This window comes from Phocoena sinus, chromosome 16, assembly GCF_008692025.1.
Source record: "Phocoena sinus isolate mPhoSin1 chromosome 16, mPhoSin1.pri, whole genome shotgun sequence".
In the NCBI taxonomy this organism is placed as follows: Eukaryota; Metazoa; Chordata; class Mammalia; order Artiodactyla; family Phocoenidae; genus Phocoena; species Phocoena sinus.
Window position 1 is genome coordinate 28,548,130 of NC_045778.1, and position 24,044 is coordinate 28,572,173.

General features: G+C 44.2%; 1 protein-coding gene across 1 annotated transcript in view; it reads right to left on the reverse strand.

Moving 5' to 3' along the window:
• The window catches only part of KCNMA1 (potassium calcium-activated channel subfamily M alpha 1), a 753,854-nt gene that overhangs the window by 76,137 nt on the left and 653,673 nt on the right, over nt 1-24,044 (reverse strand). The window contains 2 exon segments of the mRNA XM_032608356.1: nt 923-1,147; nt 5,084-5,207. Coding sequence (XP_032464247.1) covers nt 923-1,147; nt 5,084-5,207 — 349 coding nt within the window.

Here is a 24,044-nt window from a genome sequence, read left to right on the forward strand (position 1 = left end):
TGGTAATAGAAATAACAAATTTCAGCTCTGTACGTGGGAAAAAATCCAGACTTCTTAAAATATAGAATAAAATCTGTGTTCCTCAGTTTTAGGGATGTGAACTTCCAAGAAAGATGTTTGGAGTATAAGTGATATTTGCATAGATTTGTGACCCGGAGAACTATATCAAAGGTCGAAATGTACAGTGCTCTACAATTATTTGAAAGTTTATGGAAAACATACTGATTAACGATTGGGAAGTAGTTAGTTATGTGACTCCCAGATCACGTATCCCATGCCCTCTCACTAAATTGTGGAGTCCCAAATTGTTCCTTTTAGATTTGGGTCCTAGTGTTTTGTAATCAAGAACATCACATGCACACATGTGCACACATGTACACACACACACACAGTCTCATGAAAACATTACTGGGCTTCTAAATGACTGGGAGGGAGGGAGGGGTTGGCCAGCAGAAGGGGCTGGCCTTTTGTACAACAGAAATAAAGAACTCTGTTAAATGCATTTAGTTAAAAACAGAACATGGTAAAATAAGATTTCTCCAAGCATTCATAATGTCATAAATAAAGTGATATAAATAGTTCCTTATGTAAATTCTGCTATAAGCACTACAATATTGCAAAGCGCTGGGTTTGGGTAGGCAAGAGAGAGACTGTATAGACACTGATATGGTTAATACGTTTGATGCCAGCTAAACTCCATGCCTGGTGAGTGACTGAACTTGGCTGCAAATCCCTTTTAATAAGGTCTCCCAGGGTTTGGATGTTCCTAGACAGAGCACAGGGGAAGGGCTGAGTCCTCAGGTGCGTGACCAGATGAAGAAGCAGAGGCAGGATCAAAGCTACAACCACTCTATCCATCTGGGATTTTTCTTTTGTGAATGAAAAGAAGAAAAAAGCATTGCTAATGTGACCTTGGACTTACAGGCAATATGGACACTTTGGGGAAGTTATGAAGCGTCTCCCATTCCCGCTTGAGGTACTCGATGGAACCCACAAACACAATGTGCTTGAGCTCGTGGTAGTGAAAGTTGCTGGCACGGAGTGGCATCACCAGGTTCCGGAGGCCAATCAGGGCTGAACTGACATCGCCAAAGATGCAGACCACCACGTGGCCACTCAGGACGGTCATGGCGGCTTCACTTCGGGTCTGCCGGAGGGAGAAGGGCACAGGCATTGGAGAGATGGGGTTGTGAAAAGGACTGAAAGAATCACTTGTGTAAAATACCAAGTAAACAATTGCCGAGTGCTTACCATGTGCTATTATTTTTTTAATTTCTTCATGTTATATACATGCCATATATATTTATAATTAGAGTATGTGTGTATAAATTACATCGGTGGAATAAATACGTGCAAACATACATTCATACGTTATCACTACCTTCTCTGAGAAAAGATTTAAGGAAGATATGCCACCCATACATAAGAGCAGAACTTTCAGGGGGAAAATAAGAGGGAATAGCAATATTTATGTCATTCAGAAAAGGAAGTCTTAGTTTCCAGGAAATTGTTGATAAAATGAGCTGTCTTGTGTGCTTCTGTTGCTGAGATGATGACAAAACAGTCAGACCCATGCTGGCCTCGGCTTGAGAAGTGAGTTCCAAATTCTAGACTCATCAGTGGGACATCACTGCATCAGTAGGTAGAACACGATATCCTGAGCCAGGGGCTGGCAAACTCTGGCCCATGGGCCAAATCTGGTCCACCGCCTGCTTTTTTATGGCCAGTGAGCTTAGATTGGTTTTTATGTTTGAAAATGGGTTGAAAAAAAATCAAAAGAAGCTTATTTCATAATATGTGAAACTTACATTAAGTTCAAATTCCACCGAATTTTATTGCAACATGGCTAATCTTACTTAGGTATTGTCTGCGGCTGCTTTTATACTACAAAAGCAGAGGTGCTTAGTTGTGACAGAGACCGTAGGGCCAGCAAAGCCTAAATTATTTATTATATGACCCTTTCCAGAGAGAGTTTGCTGACCAATGTCTACCGCGGCCCTGGGGTTTCCAGGGACATGACTGGAGTGGCCACCTGTGTTAAGTCATCAGAGAAGACTCCCAAACAGCCACTAAAAGGATCAGAACAGCAAGGGCAACAAGCCCATGTGTTCCCCCAACTTTAGGCCTGTATTTACAAAGGAGACAAATGAAGGAATAAATCACCCCGGTTAGAGCTTCCCAGGAAATGCACATGATTAGCTACTCCTGGCCCCACAGCTCACTGTGTTCATGCAGAAAGTAACACAGGAGGCCAGTGGTGGGCCTTTCTCTGCCTCTTTCTGGAATGGTGCCTCCCATCTTGGCTTTCTTCCTCCCTTTCCGCCCACTGCATGTCTGGACGGCCCCGTGTGGCTTACGATGCTTTTGGGGAGGCATATTTATGTCCCCTGCACATATCAAACCCTGCTCGATTTAATCCCTAGAATTGACCAGTGTATTGATTGTTTAAATGCCAATATTGCAATTCACAATAATGTCAGGGTTATTACAGTAACCCCCAAGGAGAGGAAGAAGCAAGCGTTCACTCCCTGATCGTTAGACTAAAGCAGGGGCTGTCACCATTATTGGTTTCTCTCCGCAACAGTACAGGGACATCTCAGACGGAGGCCATACAAAATGTCTTACAGATGGTGACCAAGGAGGACCCGCTAGGGAGTCACACCCCACATCACTGCTTCATGGATAATGCCTGGAGTTAGTTACCACCAGCAGAGGGTCAACCAGTTTTGTAATGTGCTGTGATGGGACCCCTGATTTATTTTAATTGACCGGTCATCTGGGAGGCTAGCTCCCTTCAGCAAGCCTGAGGAATACCAAGCGGGTCCCGAAATCTAGAATAGGAAGGTAGGGAAGGCATCAATTCGCAGAGTGGCCAAGGCACAGGTGCTGACCACAGGAAATTAGATCTGGGGACCAAAACACCAATCCTTAGACTGGCCACAGCAATATCACCTGGAGAACCTGGTAAAGATCCCAATTCCTGGGACTCAGCATTGGGGAGACTGATTCTGCCAGGTTTAAGACTCAAAAGAGAAACTACTTATGTGCGTATCTTGAGTTTCCTACACATTCTTCAAGGCCTAGTCCAAATGGGGCCTTCAGAGCCATAAACCCCTTCCAAGATCAACTGTTTGTATCCAATAAGACTTCCCCAGCCACTTAAACACACACTAGATTCAAACAGCACTTTGTGCCTTGTAACGCTTAGCTTTGAACATATTGTTTCATGGTACGTTTACATCTTTTAATTAGACGGTCATTTCCTCAAAATTACGGCCATCTCATGTTTTCTAACCCCCAAGGCAGATAGTATTCTGTGCCCAGACAGCATCTTCGTGTTGCTGGCTCTTCCAAGCATTCTCATCTCTGTGCAGGGTTACTTTAGAGAGGGCTTTGGGGGCCACACTGTCTAAACAGCACCTCCCCGTCCCTTGCTAGCCTCTGACCTCACTTTATTTTCTTCGTAGCACGTTATCAATATCTCAGATGTTATTACATATTCATCGCCTACCTGGAGATCTGGTCTTTGCCCCCACTGGAACAGAAGCTCTACGAGACCAGTCAGGAGTTGTTGTACCCCCAGCAACAAGAACAGTGCCCAACACGTAATAGGTTTGTTATAAATGTTTTGTTAAATGATGTTATGTTTCAGGTGAGGGGAGTAGTAACTGGCCTCACTCAACCCTTTGGTGCTGGCAGGGGGCTCTGAATGTCAGTCAGCCACGCACTCCTCAGGGTTATCTAGGCAAGCCATTAAAACCTTGGATCCCGCAATTGCCAACCAAGCCTTTGACCTGTCCCCCAGGTGGGTAACACCAGGATGAGTTTATATCCCTAGCGCAAAAGTGGGGGCAGATACAACATCAGAATGTAGATACATGGAGCAGCTTTGTGATGAAAACCATTTGCACTCCTTGGACAGGGGCTGTTTCCCAAGAATTCTGACTTCCTGTGCTTTTGTCTGTAACTTTCACTCCTCCCAGACAGCCTCCAGCACAAAGCCGTATTGGTGCTTAATGCTCGATTATAATTAAATTGAGAAATCACACACACGTTCAGATAAAACACAGGGAAAAATCTAATGGATTAGAGCACAAAGCCATTCTGAGGAACTGGAACAGTCCTTTCTTAGGAAGGGTGGCCATGACATCAGAAATGATAGGATTTTCCTGGTGGACATAAAGGAGCAGGCCACGGCAATCTGGGGATTAGAAAGCACAAGGGAGAAAGAACCTTTCCATCTGAACTTCCTGATTATTAATCCATTTTTCATGGATTAGCAAGACAATAAACGGTAGGAGATGAAGGCATTAAAGCTTAAAGCTCTTAATCGGACAAGTCTAAAGAGTAGAATGGATCGTTATCTATGCTGACATTCTTGGGACAGACCAGAAGAAGCCCACTGCTGCTACTGAGAGGAGTCAACCAGGAAACGGGGCTCTGAGCCCCAGCCTTCCCGAGGTGGACCATGGTCACCCTTGTCGTCATCAGCAAATGTGATTTGCCTGCCTCATCGTGTGCTAAGAAGGATGACAAATAAGCAAGTCAATTATCTAGTAGGCTACAAGACACTGTTATAAACAAACGGCAATGCAGGCGACATTCAGATTCTTCATGGCATTTAATATATAAGTTTATGGAGTCCTATAAACTTATTAAAACGTATGGATTTTAAGCTTCACTGCAATCCTATGAGTTAAGGTCATTCTCGTTCCACCTTCTTACACGTAAGAGATACAGTGTAAAGAGCTCAAGTGACTCGTCCAAGGCCACACAGCTAATGGCACAGGCAGGCTCTGGCCCCAGAGCCATGTCCACAGGAGTTATGGTACATACTGCCTCCCATGATGCATTTCACACCCTATGGTAATGAGCCAATACATATTCAGTGATTGAAAATTCCACTCTCAGGTCATGTTCTGATGAGAGTTCTAGCCGTTTCAATACATGTCCTGAATATTAAGTATCAAAAATATCAGGCGCAGGGACTATCACCCCACCATCCAGTTAGGAAAATCTCATTCCTAGTAGACATAATTTGGGACGGAAGCGGATGGCATCAATTCTGCAATCTGTCACTCACCAGGATGACTTTCTCTATCTCCTTGGGTGCACACCAGTGAAACATCCCAGTAGAGTCGTACTTCTTCACGTTGGAGTCCATGTTGTCAATCTGATCATTGCCGGGAATTAACAAGGGGTCATGCCTGGGGAGAAAAGGACAGGAAAACCGAAGTGGAAAATGTGATAAATTATAAATGGAAAGTGCCCCCTGCGTTACATCTCAGAGGAGATGAAAGATGCAGAGGAAGTGGTTGTCACTGAAGGCCACTCTTTGGCTTGCAGAACCCATCCTTTGAAAGATAACTACCTCAAACCACCACCCCCGCCACCTCCTGGACACACAGGTGACCTTTGTCAGGGAGTAATTCTGCCTTTCTCTCCCGTTCCCCTTTTTCTAAAATGGACTTCACATCATTTTGTGGATTTAGTCTCCCTTCTTATGGATGTCTCACTGCTTCCATTCTCCTTTTACCAGCTATCCAATCTCTCCATGAGACACACACACACATGCACACACCCTCAAGTGCTGTTATTAGCATTGGCAATGAAGAGGAAGGAACAGGAATAGAGCCTCATGCTGACTGACTGGCACGAGGACGGAAAGCCAATTACTCGCTCCTTCTGACTACAACTTCTGACGTGATGCTCTTCGCACTAAAAGCTTTAACAGGCTGCACTTTAAATATTTTAGCAATTTGCCCAATCAGATTTTGCTCTCCCTGGCTGAAGCCCTTTAAAGATTCAGCAGCATGTCACTTCAGAGCAGACTGACTACCAAACGCTCACATCTGGAATACATGATTTCAATACTAAACAACACCCTCTCTCCTTGCCTTGACAACTGTATTTGCACTCACTGTCCAATGATGCTCTTCCCTACCCCTACCTTCACCTCCCAACTGCCACACTCCTTAGATGAGAGCCTCAAGCTCAGAGGCATCTTAATAAACTTGTCCTGAATTCTCAGAGCTACAGTCACCCCCTCTTGCCTTGTTTACTGGTGGAAAAGGAAGATGCCTCTACAGAGGCCTCCCCTCCAGTGGATGGGCAGAGCCTTACCGATAACCTCAAGAATTACAATAGAATCAGGCAGCTCTAACAAGTTTACAGCATAAGAAATATAATCCTGCATCTTGGTCCACATCCATTGTCTAGATTCTATCTCTGATAGAGATTCTGCACCTCTATTTTCAGGGAGGCATTTGGGTTTCTACAAGAATGACTGCATAAAATTAGGACAATGTCCCAGGCATAGTTGGCTATCTGTGCAGTGGAGCCATTTTCCCTGAATAATACTGTCAATTCAAGATAGAAAATAAAAATGAGTTGAAATTCCAAAATTTACTGTAAAGTGATTTTACCTTTGAAACCATCTATTTCAAGCATTAAAGAGTGAACTTTATTTAGTTCTTAGTACTTCTTCCTCTGAAATTTCTCTGGTATTTCTCATTTGTATGTCCAGAACAAAGACAGTGGGATAGCAATCCCTCCTACATGGTCCAGAGACCTATTATTAAGTCTTCAGGATCTCTACCATGGCCCTCCTAATAGGCCTTCCAATCCCACTTAAGCTGGGAAGACTCTCACTGCATTTATTTATTCCTGAGAATTTTCTTTTAGGCTACACCAAATGACAAATATCAAGTGAAGCCATCCTGCAAAGTTATCTTCAATGAACACGCTAGATTACTGTAGGAACTGTCATATCTGATCTTAAAAGGAGAAGAACAGTTAGCTCGGAACAACATCTCGGTAGATGGGTTGTTGGAACGTGAGAGGTGTTGTACACCAGCAGGTCACCTTTCAAATACTGAGCTCAGTCAAAAATGCTAAAATAAAAAGGCACTTGCTGATAAGAATGGGTCACAGATCAGGGCAAGATCAAATTTGAATATTTTTGTCCTTGAAGACTCTTTAAGAGTTCTATAGATATCCACGACCCACCATAAAGAAGAGGTCTGAGAAAATGAACAGAATGGACTCTTTCTTCCCAGCCCTAGAAGAATGTATTTCAGTTGGAAGCGGACCTTAATAAATTTGTCCTGAAGATACAGAGCCAGGTTGTTTATTGGTTGGAGAGGAGGTATTATCTCAGGGAGGTCTGAGACCTGCCCCCAGTGTATTCAGGATTTATATTCATATAATATTAGCAAGCAAGCAAATGCTGTAGTAAGCTGGCCAAAATTCCTTTCAGAAAATATGTGCCTTGAGGGAGAGGAGATACCTTTTGATTCCCTATCTTTTAGGGAAGCAATCATCCCTTGGTTACTCTGGCCTCCAACCCTCATCCTAGAAAAGTAAATAAGGTGGGAAGATGCCGAGTTAGCATCTCCCCACAACTAGGGCACCTGCCGGTCACTGGTGGAGGACCCTGACACCCAAGGAGACGGGAGGAACCCCCAAATGAACTGGTAGGACGTGGGGGGACTGAGAGGGGAGGAGAAGTGGAGGCCAGACAAGATTGGCACCCCTGAGGCTGGGGAGATCAGGAGAGGCAGGCGGGAGGGGCCCTCCGGAGGAGTGGGAGAGGAGCAGAGGGCGACTGCCCTGCCCACTCGGGCCAGGAAGCCTGCTGGGCCCCCAGGTGAGGTCCCCCACCCTCTGAGACCAGGGGTTGGGGGCACGCCTGGGCCCCTGCTGTTCTGTTGAGCCTAAGTCCCACCCTTCACAGCCCCCAGGGCCTTTTCCAGCCCAGTGGGTCCTGAGCCTTGGCCCCACCCACCGCCCAAACCTCACCCTTGCTTAGGCCCTGCTCTCCACAGCCAAGGCCTTTTCCCCGTTTTTAAATTTTCCTTTCCCTCCTCCTCTTTTTTACTATTGTGGTACTGTTGTACCTTCTGGTTGTTGACTCATCTATTTTTTATTTTTATATTCTTTCTAACATATCTATTAGTTGCCTAGTCTAATTTTATTTTTTACTTTGTTTCTTTTTTTAACCACCCCACATGGCTTGCGGGATCTTGGTTCATGAGCCGGGGGTCGGGCTGAAGCTCCTGCGGTGGGAGCTCCGAGTCCAAACCACTGGGCTAACAGAGAACCTCAGACCCCAGGGAATATTCATTGGAGTGAGGGCTCACGGAGGTCCTCATCTCAGCACCAAAACCCAGATCTACCCAACAGCCTACAAACTCCAGTGTCGAAAGCCTCAGGCCAAACAACCAGTAAGACAGGAACACAACCCCACTCATTAAAAAAAAAAAGTGAGACGGCAAAAAAATATGTCACAGATGAAGGAGCGAGGTAAAAACCTGTAAGACCAAATAAATGAAGAGGAAATAGGCAATCTACCTGAAAAAGAATTCAGAGTAATGATAGTAAAGATGATCCAGTATCTAGGAAATAGAATGGAGGCACAGATTTAGAAAATACAAAAATGTTTAACAAAGATCTAGAAGAACTAAAGTACAAACAGAGATGAACAACACAATAACTGAAATGAAAAATACACTAGAAGGAATCAATAACAGAATAACTGAGGCAGAAGAACGAATAAGTGAGCTGGATGACAAAATGGTAGAAATAACTGCCAAGGAGCAAAATAAAGAAAAAAGATTGAAAAGGATTGAAGACAACCTCAGAGACCTCTGGGACAACACTAAACACACCAACATTCGAATTATAGGGCCCTCAGAAAAAGAAGAGAAAAAGAAAGGGTCTCAGAAAATATTTGAAGAGGTTATAGTTGAAAACTTCCCTAACATAGGAAAGGAAGTAGTCACCTAAGTCCAGGACGAACAGAGAGTCCTATACAGGATATACCCTAGGAAAACCACACCGAGACACATATTAATCAAAGTAACACAAATTAAATTCAAAGAAACATATTAAAAGCAGCAAGGGGAAAAACAAAAAATAACATACAAAGGAATCCCCATAAGGTTATCAGCTGATTTTTCAGCAGAAACTCTGCAGGCCAGAAGGGAGTGGCAGGATATACATAAAGCGATGAGAGAGAAAAACCTACAACCAAGATTACTCTACCCAGCAAGGATCTCATTCAGATTCGATGGAGAAATCAAAAGCTTTTCAGACAAGCAAAAACTAAGAGAATTCAGCACCAACAAACCAGCTTTACAATAAATGCTAAAGAAACTTCTCTAGGTGATAAACACAAGAGAAGAAAAAGACCCACAAAAACAAACCCAAAACAATTAAGAAAATGGTAATAGGAACATACATATCGATAATCACCTTGCATGTAAATGGATTAAATGCCCCAACTGAAAGACACAGACTGGCTGAATGGATACAAAAAGAAGACCCATATATATGCTGTCTACAAGGGACCCACTTCAGACCTAGGGACACATACAGACTGAAAGTGAGGGGATGGAAAAAGATATTCCATGCAAATGGAAATCAAAAGAAAGCTGGAGTAGCAATACTCATATCAGATAAAATAGACTTTAAAATAAAGACTGTTAGGGCTTCCCTGGTGGTGCAGTGGTTGAGAGTCCGCCTGCCCATGCAGGGGACGTGGGTTCATGCCCCGGTCCGGGAAGATCCCACATGCCGCGGAGCGGCTGGGCCCGTGAGCCATGGCCACTGAGCCTGCGTGTCCGGAACCTGTGCTCCGCAACAGGAAAGGCCACAACAGTGAGGGGCCCACGTACCACAAAAAAAAAAAAAAAAAAAAAAAGACTGTTACAAGAGATAAGGAGGGACATTATATAATGATCAAACGATCAATCCAAGAAGAAGATATAACAACTATAAATGTTAGGAGAACCTCAATACATATGGCAAATGCTAACAACCATGAAAGGAGAAAATGACAGTAACACAATAATAGTAGGGACTTTAACACCCCACCTACACCAATGGGCAGATCATCCAAACAGAGAATAAATAAGGAAACACAAGCTTTAAATGACACAATAGACCAGATAGATTTAATTGATATTTATAGAACATTCCACCCAAAACTGGCAGAACACACATTCTTCTCAAGTGCACATGGAACATTCTCCAGGATAGATCATATCTTGGGTCACAAATCAAGCCTCAGAAAACTTAAGAAAATTGAAATCGTATGAAGCATCTTTTCTGACCACAACGCTATGAGATTGGAAATCAGTTACAGGAAAAAAAATGTAGAAAACACAAACACATGGAGGCTAAACGGTGTGCTACTAAATAACCAAGAGATCACTGGAAAAATCGAAGAAGAAATTAAAAAATACATAGAAACAAATGGCAATGAAAACATGACAACCCAAAACCTATGGTATGCAGCAAAAGCAGTTCTAAGAGGGAAGTTTATAGCAATTCAATCTCACCTCAAGAAACAAGAAAAATCGCAAATAAACAATCTAACCCTACACTAGAGAAAGAAGAACAAAGAAAACCCAAAGCCAGTAGAAGGAAAAACATCATAAAGATCAGAGCAGAAATACATGAAGTAGAAATGAAGAAAACAATAGCAAAGATCAATAAAACTAAAAGCTGGATCTTTGAGAAGATAAACAAAATTGATAAACCATTAGCCAGACTCATCAAGAAAAAAAGGGAGAGGATGCAAATCAACAGAATTAGGAATGAAAAAGGAGAAATCACAACTGACACTGCAGAAATACAAAGGATTATAAGAGACTCCTACAAACAACTACACACCAATAAAATGGACAACCACAAAGAAATGGACAAATTCTTGGAAAGGTACAATTTTCCAAGACTGAACCAGGAAGAATTAGAAAATATAAACAGACCTATCACAAGTAATGAAATTGAAACTAATTAAAAACCTTCCAACAAACAAAAGTCCAGGACCAGGTAGCTTCACAGGCAAATTCTATCGAACATTTAGAGAAGAGCTAACACCTATCCTTCTCAAACTCTTCCCAAAAATTGCAGAGGGAGAAACACTCCCAAATAATTTCTACAAAGCCATCATCACCCTGATGCAAAAACCAGAAAAAGATATCACAAAAAAAGAAAACTATACAACAATATCACTGATGAACACAGATGCAAAAATCCTGAACAAAATACTAGCAAACAGAATCCAACAACAAAGGATCATACACCATGATCAAGTGGGATTTATCCCAGGGATGAAAGGATTCTTCAATATACGCAAATCAATCAGTGTGATACACCACATTAACAAATTAAGGAATAAAAATCATATGATCATCTCAATAGATGCAGAAAAAGCTTCTGACAAAATTCAACACCGATTTATGATCAAAACTCTCCAGAAAATGGGCACAGAGGGAACCTACCTCAATATAATAAAGGCCATATATGACAAACCCACAGCAAGCATCATTCTCAATGGTGAAAAACTGAAAGCATTTCCACTAAGATCAGGAACAAGACAAGGATGCCCACTCTCGCCACTCTTATTCAACATAGTTTTGGAAGTCCTAGCCATGGCAATCAGAGAAGACAAAGAAATAAAAGGAATACAAATTGGAAAAGAAGAAGTAAAACTGTCACTGTTTGCAGATGACATGATACTATACATAGAAAATCCTAAAGATGCCACCAGAAAACTACTAGAACTAATCAGTGACTTTGGTAAGGTTGCAGAATACAAAATTAATGCACAGAAATCGCTGGTATTCCTATATACCAACAACAAAAAAAAATCAGAAAGAGAAATTAAGGAAACACTCCCATTTACCATCACAACAAAAAGAATAAAATACCTAGGAATAAACCTGCCTAAGTAGGCGAAAGACTTGTACTCAGAAAACTATAAAACACCGATGAAAGAAATCAAAGATGACATAAACAGATGGAGAAATATATCATACCATGTTCTTGGACTGGAAGAATCAATATTGTGAATATGACTATACTACCCAAAGCAATCTACAGATTCAAAGCAATCTACAGATTCAATGCAATCCCTATCAAACTACCAATGGCACTCTTCACAGAATTAGAACAAAAAATTTTACAATTTGTATGGAAACCAAAAGACCTCGAACAGCCAAAGCAATCTTGGGAAAGAAAAACGGAGTTGGAGGAAGCAGGCTCCTCAAGTTTGAACTATACCACAAAGCTACAGTAATCAAGACAGTATGGTACTGGCACAAAAACAGAAATATCGATCAGTGGTACAGGGTAGAATGCCCAGAGATAAACCCATGCACATATGGTCACCTAATTTATGACAAAGGAGGCAAGAACATAAAATGGAGAAAAGACAGCCTCTTCAATAAGTGGTGCTGGGAAAACTGGACAGGTACATGTAAAAGAATGAAATTAGAGCACTCCCTAACACCATACACAAAAACAAACTCAAAATGGATTAAAGACCTAAATGTAATGCCAGACACTATAAAACACTTAGAGGAAAGCACAGGCAGAACACTCTGTGACATAAATCACAGCAAGATCCTTTTTGACCTGCCTCCTAGAGTAATGGAAATAAAAGCAAAAATAAACAAATGGGACCTAATGTAACTTAAAAGCTTTCGCACAGCAAAGGAAATGATAAACAAGACAAAAAGACATCCCTCATAATGGGAGAAAATATTTGCAAATGAAACAACAAAGGATTAATCTCCAAAATATACAAACAGCTCATGGAGCTCAACAACAAAAAACCAAACAATTCAATTTAAAAAATGGGCAGAAGACCTAAATAGACATTTCACCAAGGAAGACATACAGATGGCCAAGAGGCACATGAAAAAATGCTCAACACTAATTATTAGAGAAATGCAAATCAAAACTATAATGAGGTATCACTTCATGCCAGTCAGAATGGCCATTATCAAACAGTCTAGAAACAATAAATGCTGGAAAGGGTGTGGTGAAAAGGGAACCCTCCTGCACTTTTGGTGGGAATGTAAATTGATACAACCACTGTGGAAAACATTATGCAGGTTCCTTAAAAACCTAAAAACAGAACTACCATATGACCCAGCAATTCCACTACTGGGCATATACCCTGAGAAAACCATAATTCAAAAAGAGACATGCACCACAAAGTTCACTACAGCACTATATACAATAGCCAGGACATGGAACCAACCTAGATGTCCACTGACAGATGAATGGATAAAGAAGATGTGGTACATATATACAGTGGAATATTACTCAGCCATAAAAAGAAAGGAAATTGAATTATCTGTAGTGAGGTGGATGGATCTAGAGTCTGTCATACAGAGTGAAGTAAGTCAAAAAGAGAAAAACAAATACCGTATGCTAACACATATATATGGAATCTAAAAAAAAAAATCGTGCTGATGAACCTAGTTGCACGGCCGGAATAAAGATGTAGACATAGAGAATGGACTTGAGGACACATGGTGGGAGGGGGAAGCTGAGGCGAAGTGAGAGTAGCATCGACATATATACACTACTGAATGTAAAATAGTTAGCTAGTGGGAAGCAGCTGCATAGCACAGAGAGATCAGCTCAGTGCTTTACGATGACCTACAGGGGTGGGATAGGGAGGGTGGGAGGGAGGCTCAAGAGGGAGGGGATATGGGGACATATGTATGCATATGGCTGATTCACTTTGGTGTACAACAGAAACTAACACAGTATTGTAAAGCAATTATACTCCAATAAAGATCTATTAAAAAAATGTTTCCTACTGAAAAAAAATAAAAAGTAAATAAACAAGCCTGATGATCAATTGTCCCTCAGTGAAAAGAAAAAAAGACAGCTTTTTAATGTCAAGCCTCATTATCTAGGGCAGAGATTTGGGTACACCAGGAATCATTTGACACTAGGGCTGTAAGCCAGGATTTGCACTGGAACATCTAGAAGCCTCAGGAAAGTCTCAGTGGTAAGCCACGCTGCACTCCGTACTTCCTACAAGCCTCTCAGCCTGCCCCGGATCATTTAAATATAAGTCATCCAGGATGTTACTAAAAGGGGCTGATCTGAAGACTGTCAAAAACCTCCCTGAACAAAGGTATTTCCGTTTCTGATCAGCCATGGTACCTGAAATTTGAACTTTGGTTTCTTGAATCAGTAAAGCAATCAATAAGCGGGAATCCCCTCTTCTGTGCCGGGAATGGAGGATACCGCAACGTTGAAGGTACAGTTCCTAGTCAGAGAGTTATAATACAGCGAGCAAGAGAGAAAATGCCCATCAACGGTTGTGATACACTGTGGTAAGTGTTATAGCAAAGTGAATGTACAAGGTGGTCTGAGAACACCAGGAAAGCTGTGAATTGCCTGGTATTTGAGTAACATCAAGAAAGGCTTTGCAAAGAAGATAACTTTTTTTTTTTAAATTTTTATTTTGCGGTACGTGGGCCTCTCACTGCTGTGGCCTCTCCTGCTGCGGAGCACAGGCTCTGGACGCGCAGGCCCAGTGGCCATGGCTCACGGGCCCAGCCGCTCCGCAGCATGTGGGATCTTCCCGGACCGGGGCACGAACCCACGTCCCCTGCATCGACAGGCGGACCCTCAACCACTGTACCACCAGGGAAGCCCAGAAGATAACTTTTGATCTGAGCCCTGAAAGGTAAGGAGGAATCTCAGCATATTATAGTCATGATCCACTAGGAGCCATTCAGATGATTGAGACCCAAAAGAAAAGAGCCAAAGAAAGGCACCCCAAACCATGGTTGGAAGATGTCGTATTGCCTGACCTGAGGTACAGAAGACATGAGCTGCCCTCAGATTGTGCGATGGGAGATCAAGTGGAAGAGATGGATTTGACTGATTATGGACCAGTGGAGCTCAGACTAGGGATTTAGATAGAGCCAAACTCAAGTTTCCAGAAAGGAAGACCGTTATACAAATGGAAGGTATTTTAAAATGACGTGGGTTGTTTCCCAAGGCAGTGGATTTCTCATCATTTGAGACATTCCTGAGGAGCTGTGACTATAGATCGGATTTCATTATAAATTTCATTATAAATGTTGGGTGAGCCTAGAAGACTTTTAAGCACTCTTCTCTCAATGAACGAGTGCTGACTGGAAGGATTTTGGAAATACTGAACCACTGTTGGGTATCAAAAGGCTGGAGGGCATGGAGTAAGCATAGAAAGGTTGTTTTGGGAGCAAAGACGGGAGCTAAGAAGCACTGAAGACTGATTACTAGAACTGCTTCTCATTAACTAGATTCACTAGACGTCTGGGAGGAAGCTTGGAACGTGATTGATTTCAGCAACATGAGAGTCACTAGCTACTTTGGGCCAGACAGGATACATTTCTTTGCCATGTCTGTTCCTGTAGCAACGTAAGTGCCACAGGCTGGCTTAGGCTACTTGTCTACAGGAACTTCTCCTAAATTGGACTTTGTATTAACAGGAGAAAGCCCAAGCATTTGCCATGGAGCACAACAACCAATAGTGCTTTGGTTGGGGGCGGGGGGAAGGAGGGCATCAGAAACCTCCCTGAACGATACTCCCAATACTAGATACTAGATATTGTCTTTCACATCTTAACTATTTTATATATTTCCTCAACTCAGAAAGTAATCCCAACTCCCCCAAAATGGACCATAATTGATTCAAGGCTCATTTGCCACTTACCACTTAGCCAACGTACAAACCTTATTTTAGGGTAAAACTATGAGGTGAAGTGTATCTGCTGTGTAGTTGTTATGGTCTGAATTGTATCCCCGCCCCCATAAAATTTGTATGTCTTAGTCCTAACTCCTAGTATCTCAGGCTGTATTTTTTTTTTTTTTTTTTTTTTTTTTTTTTACGGTATGTGGGCCTCTCACTGTTGTGGCCTCTCCCGTTGCCAAGCACAGGCTCCAGACGCGCAGGCTCAGCGGCCATGGCTCACGGGCCCAGCCGCTCCGCGGCATGTGGGATCTTCCCGGACCGGGGCACGAACCCCGCGTCCCCTGCATCGGCAGGCGGACTCTCAACCACTGCACCACCAGGGAAGCCCTGTAACTGTATTTTGAGATATGGTCTTTAAAGAGGTAATTCAGTTAAAATGAGGTCATTAGGGTAGGCCCTAATCCAATATGACTGTCGTCTTTATAAGAAGAGGAAATTTGGGCACAAACATGTACAGAGGGAGGATGATGTGAAGTAATGGGGGAGAAGATGGCCATCTACCAGCCAAGGGAGAGAGGCCTGAAACAGATCCTTCCTTTGAGGCCTCAGAAGGAACCAACCCTGCCAACAGCTTGATCTTGGACTTCCAACCTCCAGAACCGTGAGAAAAATAAATGTCCGTTGTTAACATGCCCAGTCTGTAGTACTTTGTTATGGCAGCCTGAGCAAATTAATACAACAGCGCACCTTAAAGAAGAACGGGCACAATGTACCAGATGTCACTCCACTGATGACCCTGGCTGTCCTGCTTGCACCTTAGGGCTCAGCTGTTCATTTAAAGGAGAAAAGCGTCCTGCCATCAGTTTAGGAATACATGGGAACATGCCAGAAAGACACAGTATCTTCCTGAAAGAGTTTGGTCACATACGTACACAATTGGATCTGCTCTATCTGGAAGGAAACTTCTCCCCCAGTCTTAACTTGCATTTGAGGATCAATACTTATGACAGTCCAACCAAAGAAAACAAGAAACCCGGACACTAGCCAGTTAATTTGTTCAGTGGAACCAAGAGAGTTGACCCCCAAGGGAGTGTTTGGAAGTGGATACCACTGAGGGCAGAAAACCACCTATTTCTTTACTGATTAAGTATACTGGCTCCAGAGCCAAAATGTCTTTCATCAGGTTTATGGCTCATCTACTACTTGCTACATTGTGCCTTGCCTCCGTTTCTTTATCTGTAAAATGGGAATGTTAAACATCATCATTAGTTAATGGATTCAATTTGAGGATTGCCTGAGTAAAGACATGGCATGCACTTAGCACAGAACTTGACACAGAGCATGCCCTCAATAAAGGTTAACTACTAACCTAAGCGCCCATCATCGGATGAATGGATAAAGAAGATGTGGCACATATACACAATTGGAATATTACTCAGCCTTAAAAAGAAATGAATTGAGCTATTTGTAATGAGATGGATAGACCTAGAGTCTGTCATACAGAGTGAAGTAATCAGAAAGAAAAAGACAAATACCGTATGCTAACACATATATATGGAATTTAAGGGAAAAAAATGTCATGAAGAACCTAGGGGTAAGATAGGAATAAAGACGCAGACCTACTGGAGAACGGACTTGAGGGTATGGGGAGGGGGAGGGGTGAGTTTTGACAGGGCGAGAGAGAGTCATGGACATATACACACTAACAAACGTAGTAAGGTAGATAGCTGGGGGGAAGCAGCCGCAAGGCACAGGGATATTAGCTCGGTGCTTTGTGACAGCCTGGAAGGGTGGGATGGGGAGAGTGGGAGGGAGGGAGACGCAAGAGGGAAGACATATGGGAACATATGTATATGTATAGCTGATTCACTTTGTTATAAAGCAGAAAACTAACACACCATTGTAAAGCAATTATACCCCAATAAAGATGTTTAAAAAAAAAAAAAAAAAAAAAAGGTTAACTACTGTTATTATTATCATTCTTTATACTTTGCTTAGAACTCACTTACATATTTGTAGCTGTTACAATGGTGAAAGGAGACAGGAACAGAAAGTGGTTCAATAATAAAGGCGTGGGGTTCTCCTATTACTTTGACTACTAGACTACGACTCCTCCTCTTGCTACTAAAAATGACTAGCCAACATGGGTTGAGCATCTTATAAATGTTGCTGCGCTAAAACTTTACCTACATTTTGTGATTTACTCATCACAATGATACTTACGGGTAATTTCTGTTATTATCACCCACTGGTACAGATGGGAAACAGAGTGGATAAGTAATGTAGAGAAGACAGTTAGCGGGAAGAGAACACTGCTTTGCCCAGAGAGGTCTTCTTAACTGGAAGTCAGTGCAGCGTGGCCCCCATCTCACCCCCTCCCACTTGCAGGAGGCAGCTGGATCGTGCTCATCCCCCACTGCAGCGCCCAAGCCACACTGCCCTCTACGTTGCAAAAAAGAAAAGCAGCACGGCGGGCATTTATGAAATGCACGGCTGGTGTGAATTATCAGTAGAAAATTTCCCCATGAGCCCATGTCAGGACAATGTGCTAAGGGAGAGCCTCAATAATCAACTAAGGCTGGGTGAGTTTTTGTCTTGTCCCAATATCTGAAGACTCCATTTAGGAATACCCACATTTTTATAACAACCGAGGAGCTCCAGTGAGTTAAATTTTTCATAGCTATGCTTCTTGAATCTCAGCTCAGACCTCCAAAGTCCGCAGCTAGATATTAAGCATACCTCACTTCAAGAAAAGAATAAAAGATCATTGTTTTGAGGGTCTGCAGAGCAAGGAATGCCGCTTGCCATCAATAATCTCAGGAAATGAACTGAATGCCCAGCTACAGCAGACACACAAAAAGCTTGCCTTGAAGACAACAGCCTAAAGCAAAACCACAAATCTCTTTTCTAGCAAACCTGCTGTGAAGAAGGTGGCATTATATTTTAAAGAGCACAGTTCCTCTTGGAGGAAAATTCGAATTTTTTTGTGTGGCAGTGGGTTCGATGCTGGACTTCAGAAATTTACATTAAAGTGCAAGTACAAACCAAACCAAACCGACGAACAAAAGGGAGGAAAGTTACCAAATGGTTTTAAAAATTGCATCCTTTCCCCTGCTTGATTTTCAGGACCCTCGTTTCTCATCACGTGATAAGGCCCTTCCTATCATTACAAGCGTCCCATCTAGATTGAGGCCATCTCTGCAGAAGTCTCCCTGGGAAACGGGAGGCTTGATAAAATTGAGCCATTTCTCATGCCTCTGCAGGCCTTTCACCCCAGTGGCAAAGACTGATTTTACTGAGTATCTGTTATGTCAGGCACCATAGTAAGGGTACCAGAACGCTTCTGAAGCCTCCCGGTTTGCTTCAAATATTCCTCCTGTGCTGTCCTCCTCCATAACCTCAGAGACAGACGTGGCTTTCTCCTCCTGGGAGCCCTTAAGAGAAGTAAGATGCTCTTTCAGAGATAATGATTTGCACAACTGTCTTATCCATTAGCTGGTGATGTTCTTCAGGGCAGGGAACTCCTGTTTTACTCTTCCACACATTTCCGGAACCCCACAGAGGACCAGTAAACAACCACCTACCAAGAGAAGCTGACGAATGATCTCTGGTCTCTGAACATCTCAAATCATTCAATAGAAACTCCCCCAGACCCTCTATGCAGACCAGAAAAAGTGTTCGGTGAGAGCCCCTTCGCCTTTGACGTCTCGTCACCATTTGTTTGAGGAACAGTCAAGGCTCTTGCACTGTTTTTTCCACTTTACAGGGACAGTACTTGAAATTAGGGCATCGTGGTCGGAAGGAAGGGAGACTCTGTAGTATGTCTCTAACCAGTCAGGCTGCCTGGAATGTGCCTGAAGCCAGCCGCTGTAACTGATCAGCAGACAGGACTCATGTCTGATGTCCAATGCGGTCAACACAGCTGTTCTTAACAACTGTTTAGTGCTCCAGCGCCAGGGCGGAACATTTCTGTGAGAAGGGTCCCCGTCACGTGGAGCTCCTCCCGCTGCTCTGATTCCCGTAAGCGGCGGTTCTCGAAGCGTGACCCCACACCAGCTGCCTCAGCATCACCTGGGAGCCTGAGAGAAATACAGTTCTCCAGCCAGACCTACTGCATCAAGCTGTGTCAACAAGGTGCTCCAGATGACTCTGATGCATGCTGAAATGTGAGGACCACTGCTGTAAAGGTTTGCCCAAATGGAGAGGCTTTGTGTTTGAGGCAATCCTCCCGAAGTGAGCAACTATTCGCAACATACGGACTGGAAGGCTATGGTTCTTTTCAACGAGGCCGGGATCAGAGTGAGGCCATCGAGGGGCCTCGGTGCAAAAACGGAAGGAGGCACCTCACATGCCCCATTGTAGTCCTGGCCCTGTTATTCAAATGGAGAATGCAGCTCTGGTGACAAAAGTGCACCCAGGTCACCCTGCTCTGACTCTCGCTCTGTGACTCTCTGGAACTTGAGGGGTTGTGTCAACACTTGACAGAAATTTCTAACCTGGAAGCCACGCAATGACTCTCTCTTGCTGACGGCTAACCTCCAAGAGCTAATCAGCAAAATAAACCAGCAGAGAAAGGCAAATGAAATATTCTTTCTTATCAAGTGCAATGATTATAATTCAGTTTTCCACCCTCCTTGCTTCCCATCGCTTCTTCCACTCCACAGAAGACAACGTCGCAGGCAGTAGCTAAGTCCTTCAGTGCAACGTTCAGGAGCCGCAGGTCACATGCCATGGGTCTCTGGCTGCAGCAGCCACAGGAGACCGAGGGGGGGGTCTCAGGTGGTCTCCTCAAAAAGGGCCCTATACTTAGGTTTTTCAGCACCGTAAATGGTTCTGACTCAACGGATCCGCTTCTTTCTTGGGTGCATTTTATTTCTGGGTGAATTCTCTTCCCTGCTAGGTCGCAAGGATCCTGACTTCGGGATTCTGCCCTAACTCATCCTTCAAAGCTGCTCCACTGTCCTATGTAATGCTCGTCTCTCCTGAGACACGGCTGCCCCCTACCCCCACCCCCATCTCCCCGAGGTGGCCAACCTTGGAGCCACCTAGAGAAAACCTTCAGGCCACACTGGCCAAACGTTCTGTATCTCTCTACTTGCATTTTTTTTTTTCTTCTGCCCAACAAGTAAACAATCAAGAACTGCTGCTCCCTAGTATGTCATCTCTTGCTAGACAGCCACCGTCCTCAGAGCAAGAAGGAAATTACTGCCTTTATTTATATCTGGGAGACCAGCCGGGAGAGCTGACTGTTCTTCAGCCCTGGAGGAGAGTGGACAACACGCTTCTGAAATGGGGGACAGGATAATGACCCTCTGCTGTGTATGCAATGTGTCCACGGACCTGTGTCAAATCCACCAAGCCTTGGGATGATGAGACCCACCATTTCTTTCTTCTGCAGTCCCTTGAGGGCCTGTCATTTGCCATGTGTTTGTGCATTAAGAGGTGAATTTACTTAGCTGAGCTGTCCTGGCCTTCCTTCTTCATTCTGCCCAGCGAAAGAGACTGGGAGAGTGGCATTCTGTCCCCAACTCTGAGTGGGCTCAGGCCACTTTGCCATTTTCTATTACTACAACCTTTCAAGCTGGCAGTCCTAACAAAAAGACCCCGTGAGAGGTAGGCGTCAAAAGGGAGAGGCTGGGACTTAACAAGCAGATGAGTTTATTTCATTTAATGATCAGTTAGGGCCCAAGAGGATAATCTGTTTTACTCCAATCACATTTCCACTCTGATTCAGAAAACAAATACCTAATATTTCCTGGGTCTTAGGACATGAAGCTCCTTTCATAGCATTCAGTATCTGTTTTTAGTGCTGTCAGTTATCCTTGCTAGCCTGGCTGGGAGCTATCTCTTTGTGTAAGGCGTCCACCCAACACAGCCTGGGTAAATCCTCATAGCCCGTGGTATCTTACACCAAGTCCCCTCTAGCACCTGAGGGAAGAGGCATTACTGTCATTATGTCAGAAATGCTGTGTGTCCTTCTTGGGAAGACTGTTTAGCCCACGTCTGGTCCACTATTCTGAAGCAGACCCTGAACGGTTTGGTACCCAGAGGTACCACGGGTCTCCAGAAGGCGCTGATGGAGGGTTCTCAACCCGTCCTTATACTTTCATCAGTGATCCTCCCAAATCACAAGTTAGGGCACTGCCTCCCCAAAAACCAGCAAGGTTTTGGCCTATGACAGGAAAGGCCTTCGGTGCCAGAATATGTTCCTATTTTCAACTCCAGTTATGCAACTCCAGGGATGCCTTTCTCCAGCCACACCAAGCCACCTGCGACGGCCTGAGCACTTTCCTATTCCCCTCATCCTATTCCCCTCATTTGAACCCAAACCATCTGGGTTCACATCTTCCCAATTAGGTAAGACTGACTAGATTTACTACTCTTTACATCTCTGTGACTCAATTTCCTTATCTGTAAAATGGACGAGAGAGCAATCCCTCCTCCTGGAGCTGTAGCTAGGATGCCATGGATTAACAGGCCTAACGCTCTTGGAACGATGCCTGGTACCTAGTAAACGACGGACAAGGGTGGCTAGTGCTATTAGTCGAGAATGCTCCATATCCTTCACAACCCAGGCTCAGCCTCCCAGACCAGAGGTAATGAGGGCACCCTCTGCTCCCACAGCCCATGCTGGTCGGTCTCTACTCTGTCCTTATTCCGTTTTGCTGTATATGTGTGTCTGTCTCCCGCATCACACCGTGAGCATTTTGAAGACATGTAACCCATGTAACTTGAGGAGTGTAATCCATCTTACTTTACACCCCTCAAAGACCTTCCACAACATCTTGAGTACGGTAGGCTCTCTCTGAACATTTCCCAGATACGAATTAATCTGAGAAAAGAAATAGAAGCAGGCAGCTAAAATGCATAACCTTTCGGGTTGCATTAGAGGACACAGTGTGGGAGCCTGGGCATCTCCCCATTACCATCTACCCACTGAAGACATATTCTCGGCAGCCAAAAAGCGTCTGTGAAGGTAACTACTCGAAGGTGGTTGTGGGAAGAACCAAATGTGACAGTAACTGGGGCCGGGATTTAGGAATCCAAGGATCTCCTTCAATTGGAGTCAAAATGGTGTCCAATGAACTTTCTTTTTCCTAGAGAGTGTTTCTAGACAGATTTCACTAGAGAGTCGATGGGGTCTGGGAGGCCGCCAAATTAAGAACCCTTGACTTAGCTATTCAGAGATAAAGTTCCTGCCCTCTAGAGCCTCACGACTGAAGGAAGACAGAGCTTTCCTGACAGGGCACAAACCCACTGAGCGGGGAGAACGGGGGCAATAGGTACTTGGCGATTTTAGAGGAAAACTAGGAGAGGCTCCTTAAATAATTCCCCTGTGACGAGACCCACAGGGAGATGAATACAGGGCCCCGGTTAACTCCTCAGCCTGCTCCTTTGTAGGATTTGAAGCCAAAGGTCTCTATCGTGACACACAGACCCCTGGCCTGGAGCACAGACGCTCACCATTTGGCTCAATTCTGGCTGTGAGGGGTGTCCTTCTGGGTCAGGGTAAACCACAAAACATACGGCCTCAGGATCCAGACACGCAAAGCGAGGCAGTTCATCGAATGATTGCGCAGAGTCAAGCGACCCTTACAAACCAGTGGTAGACCCTGCTACCAGAACAAAGGGGAGACAAAGACCATTAGGCAGAGCCCCTGTAGCATTTCCTGCTGGCAGACGGCTTGCAAGGACCCTCACGCAGGAGCCTGTTTTATTTGCAGAGGCCACAGTGGTAAATTAAAGCCCAGCCCAGCCCATTCTGGGCTCTCCGGTTTCTCTTGGAACTGTTCCTATCGCTGCCCGTAGGCCACTAAAACCTGCCCGCATTCGGAATGATTGATTCTGCAGCAAGCCACAAACTCAGGTCGAAACACCCACTTCAAATGAGTCATTAGTCTCCTTTATGGATGTTTCAGGCCACAGGGAATAGGACCTGGGAGTCCTATCTTTTGTAGAGTAGAAAGGGAGTGTTTGAAGATGTTGCAGGGGAGGACCTAGGGAAACCTCAAGGTGGTACAGGAACCCCTCTGTTTGCTGTCAATTAGCAAGCGGGAGCTAGAAAAGATAAGCCCCGGCAACCTCACGGCCAGGGCCAGGGAATCAAACCAAACCAAACCAAACCAAACCGCGCATGGGCTCTTTGTTCCTACCCAGGAAATGAAGGGCAACAGAGAGAGGGCTCAACACCCTGTCTTGGCTCGCACACCAGACAGAGTCTGTAGGGTACCTGGAACACAGAAAGTCAAGGTGAAGGAGGAGCGTCTGAGACTTTCTGACTTGTCATGGGACAGCCCGTTCCAGCTGAGCAGCAATCGAGGTGGTCGTGGGCTGGTGGGGTAAAGTGCCCTGGTGACAGTAGCCACGGCCACAGCAGCAGCCCAAAGGCACCAACACCAGAAACCCGAGTTCTGTAGCTTGGCAAGTTTCAGCTCACCGCCTGCCCCACGTTTAGCAATTCTGATGTACGGCGGAGCAGAGAGCTCCAGCCTGGGATGACTGCCTTCCTCAGCCCTCTCCGACAGGCAATGAAAGCAAGACCCACTTT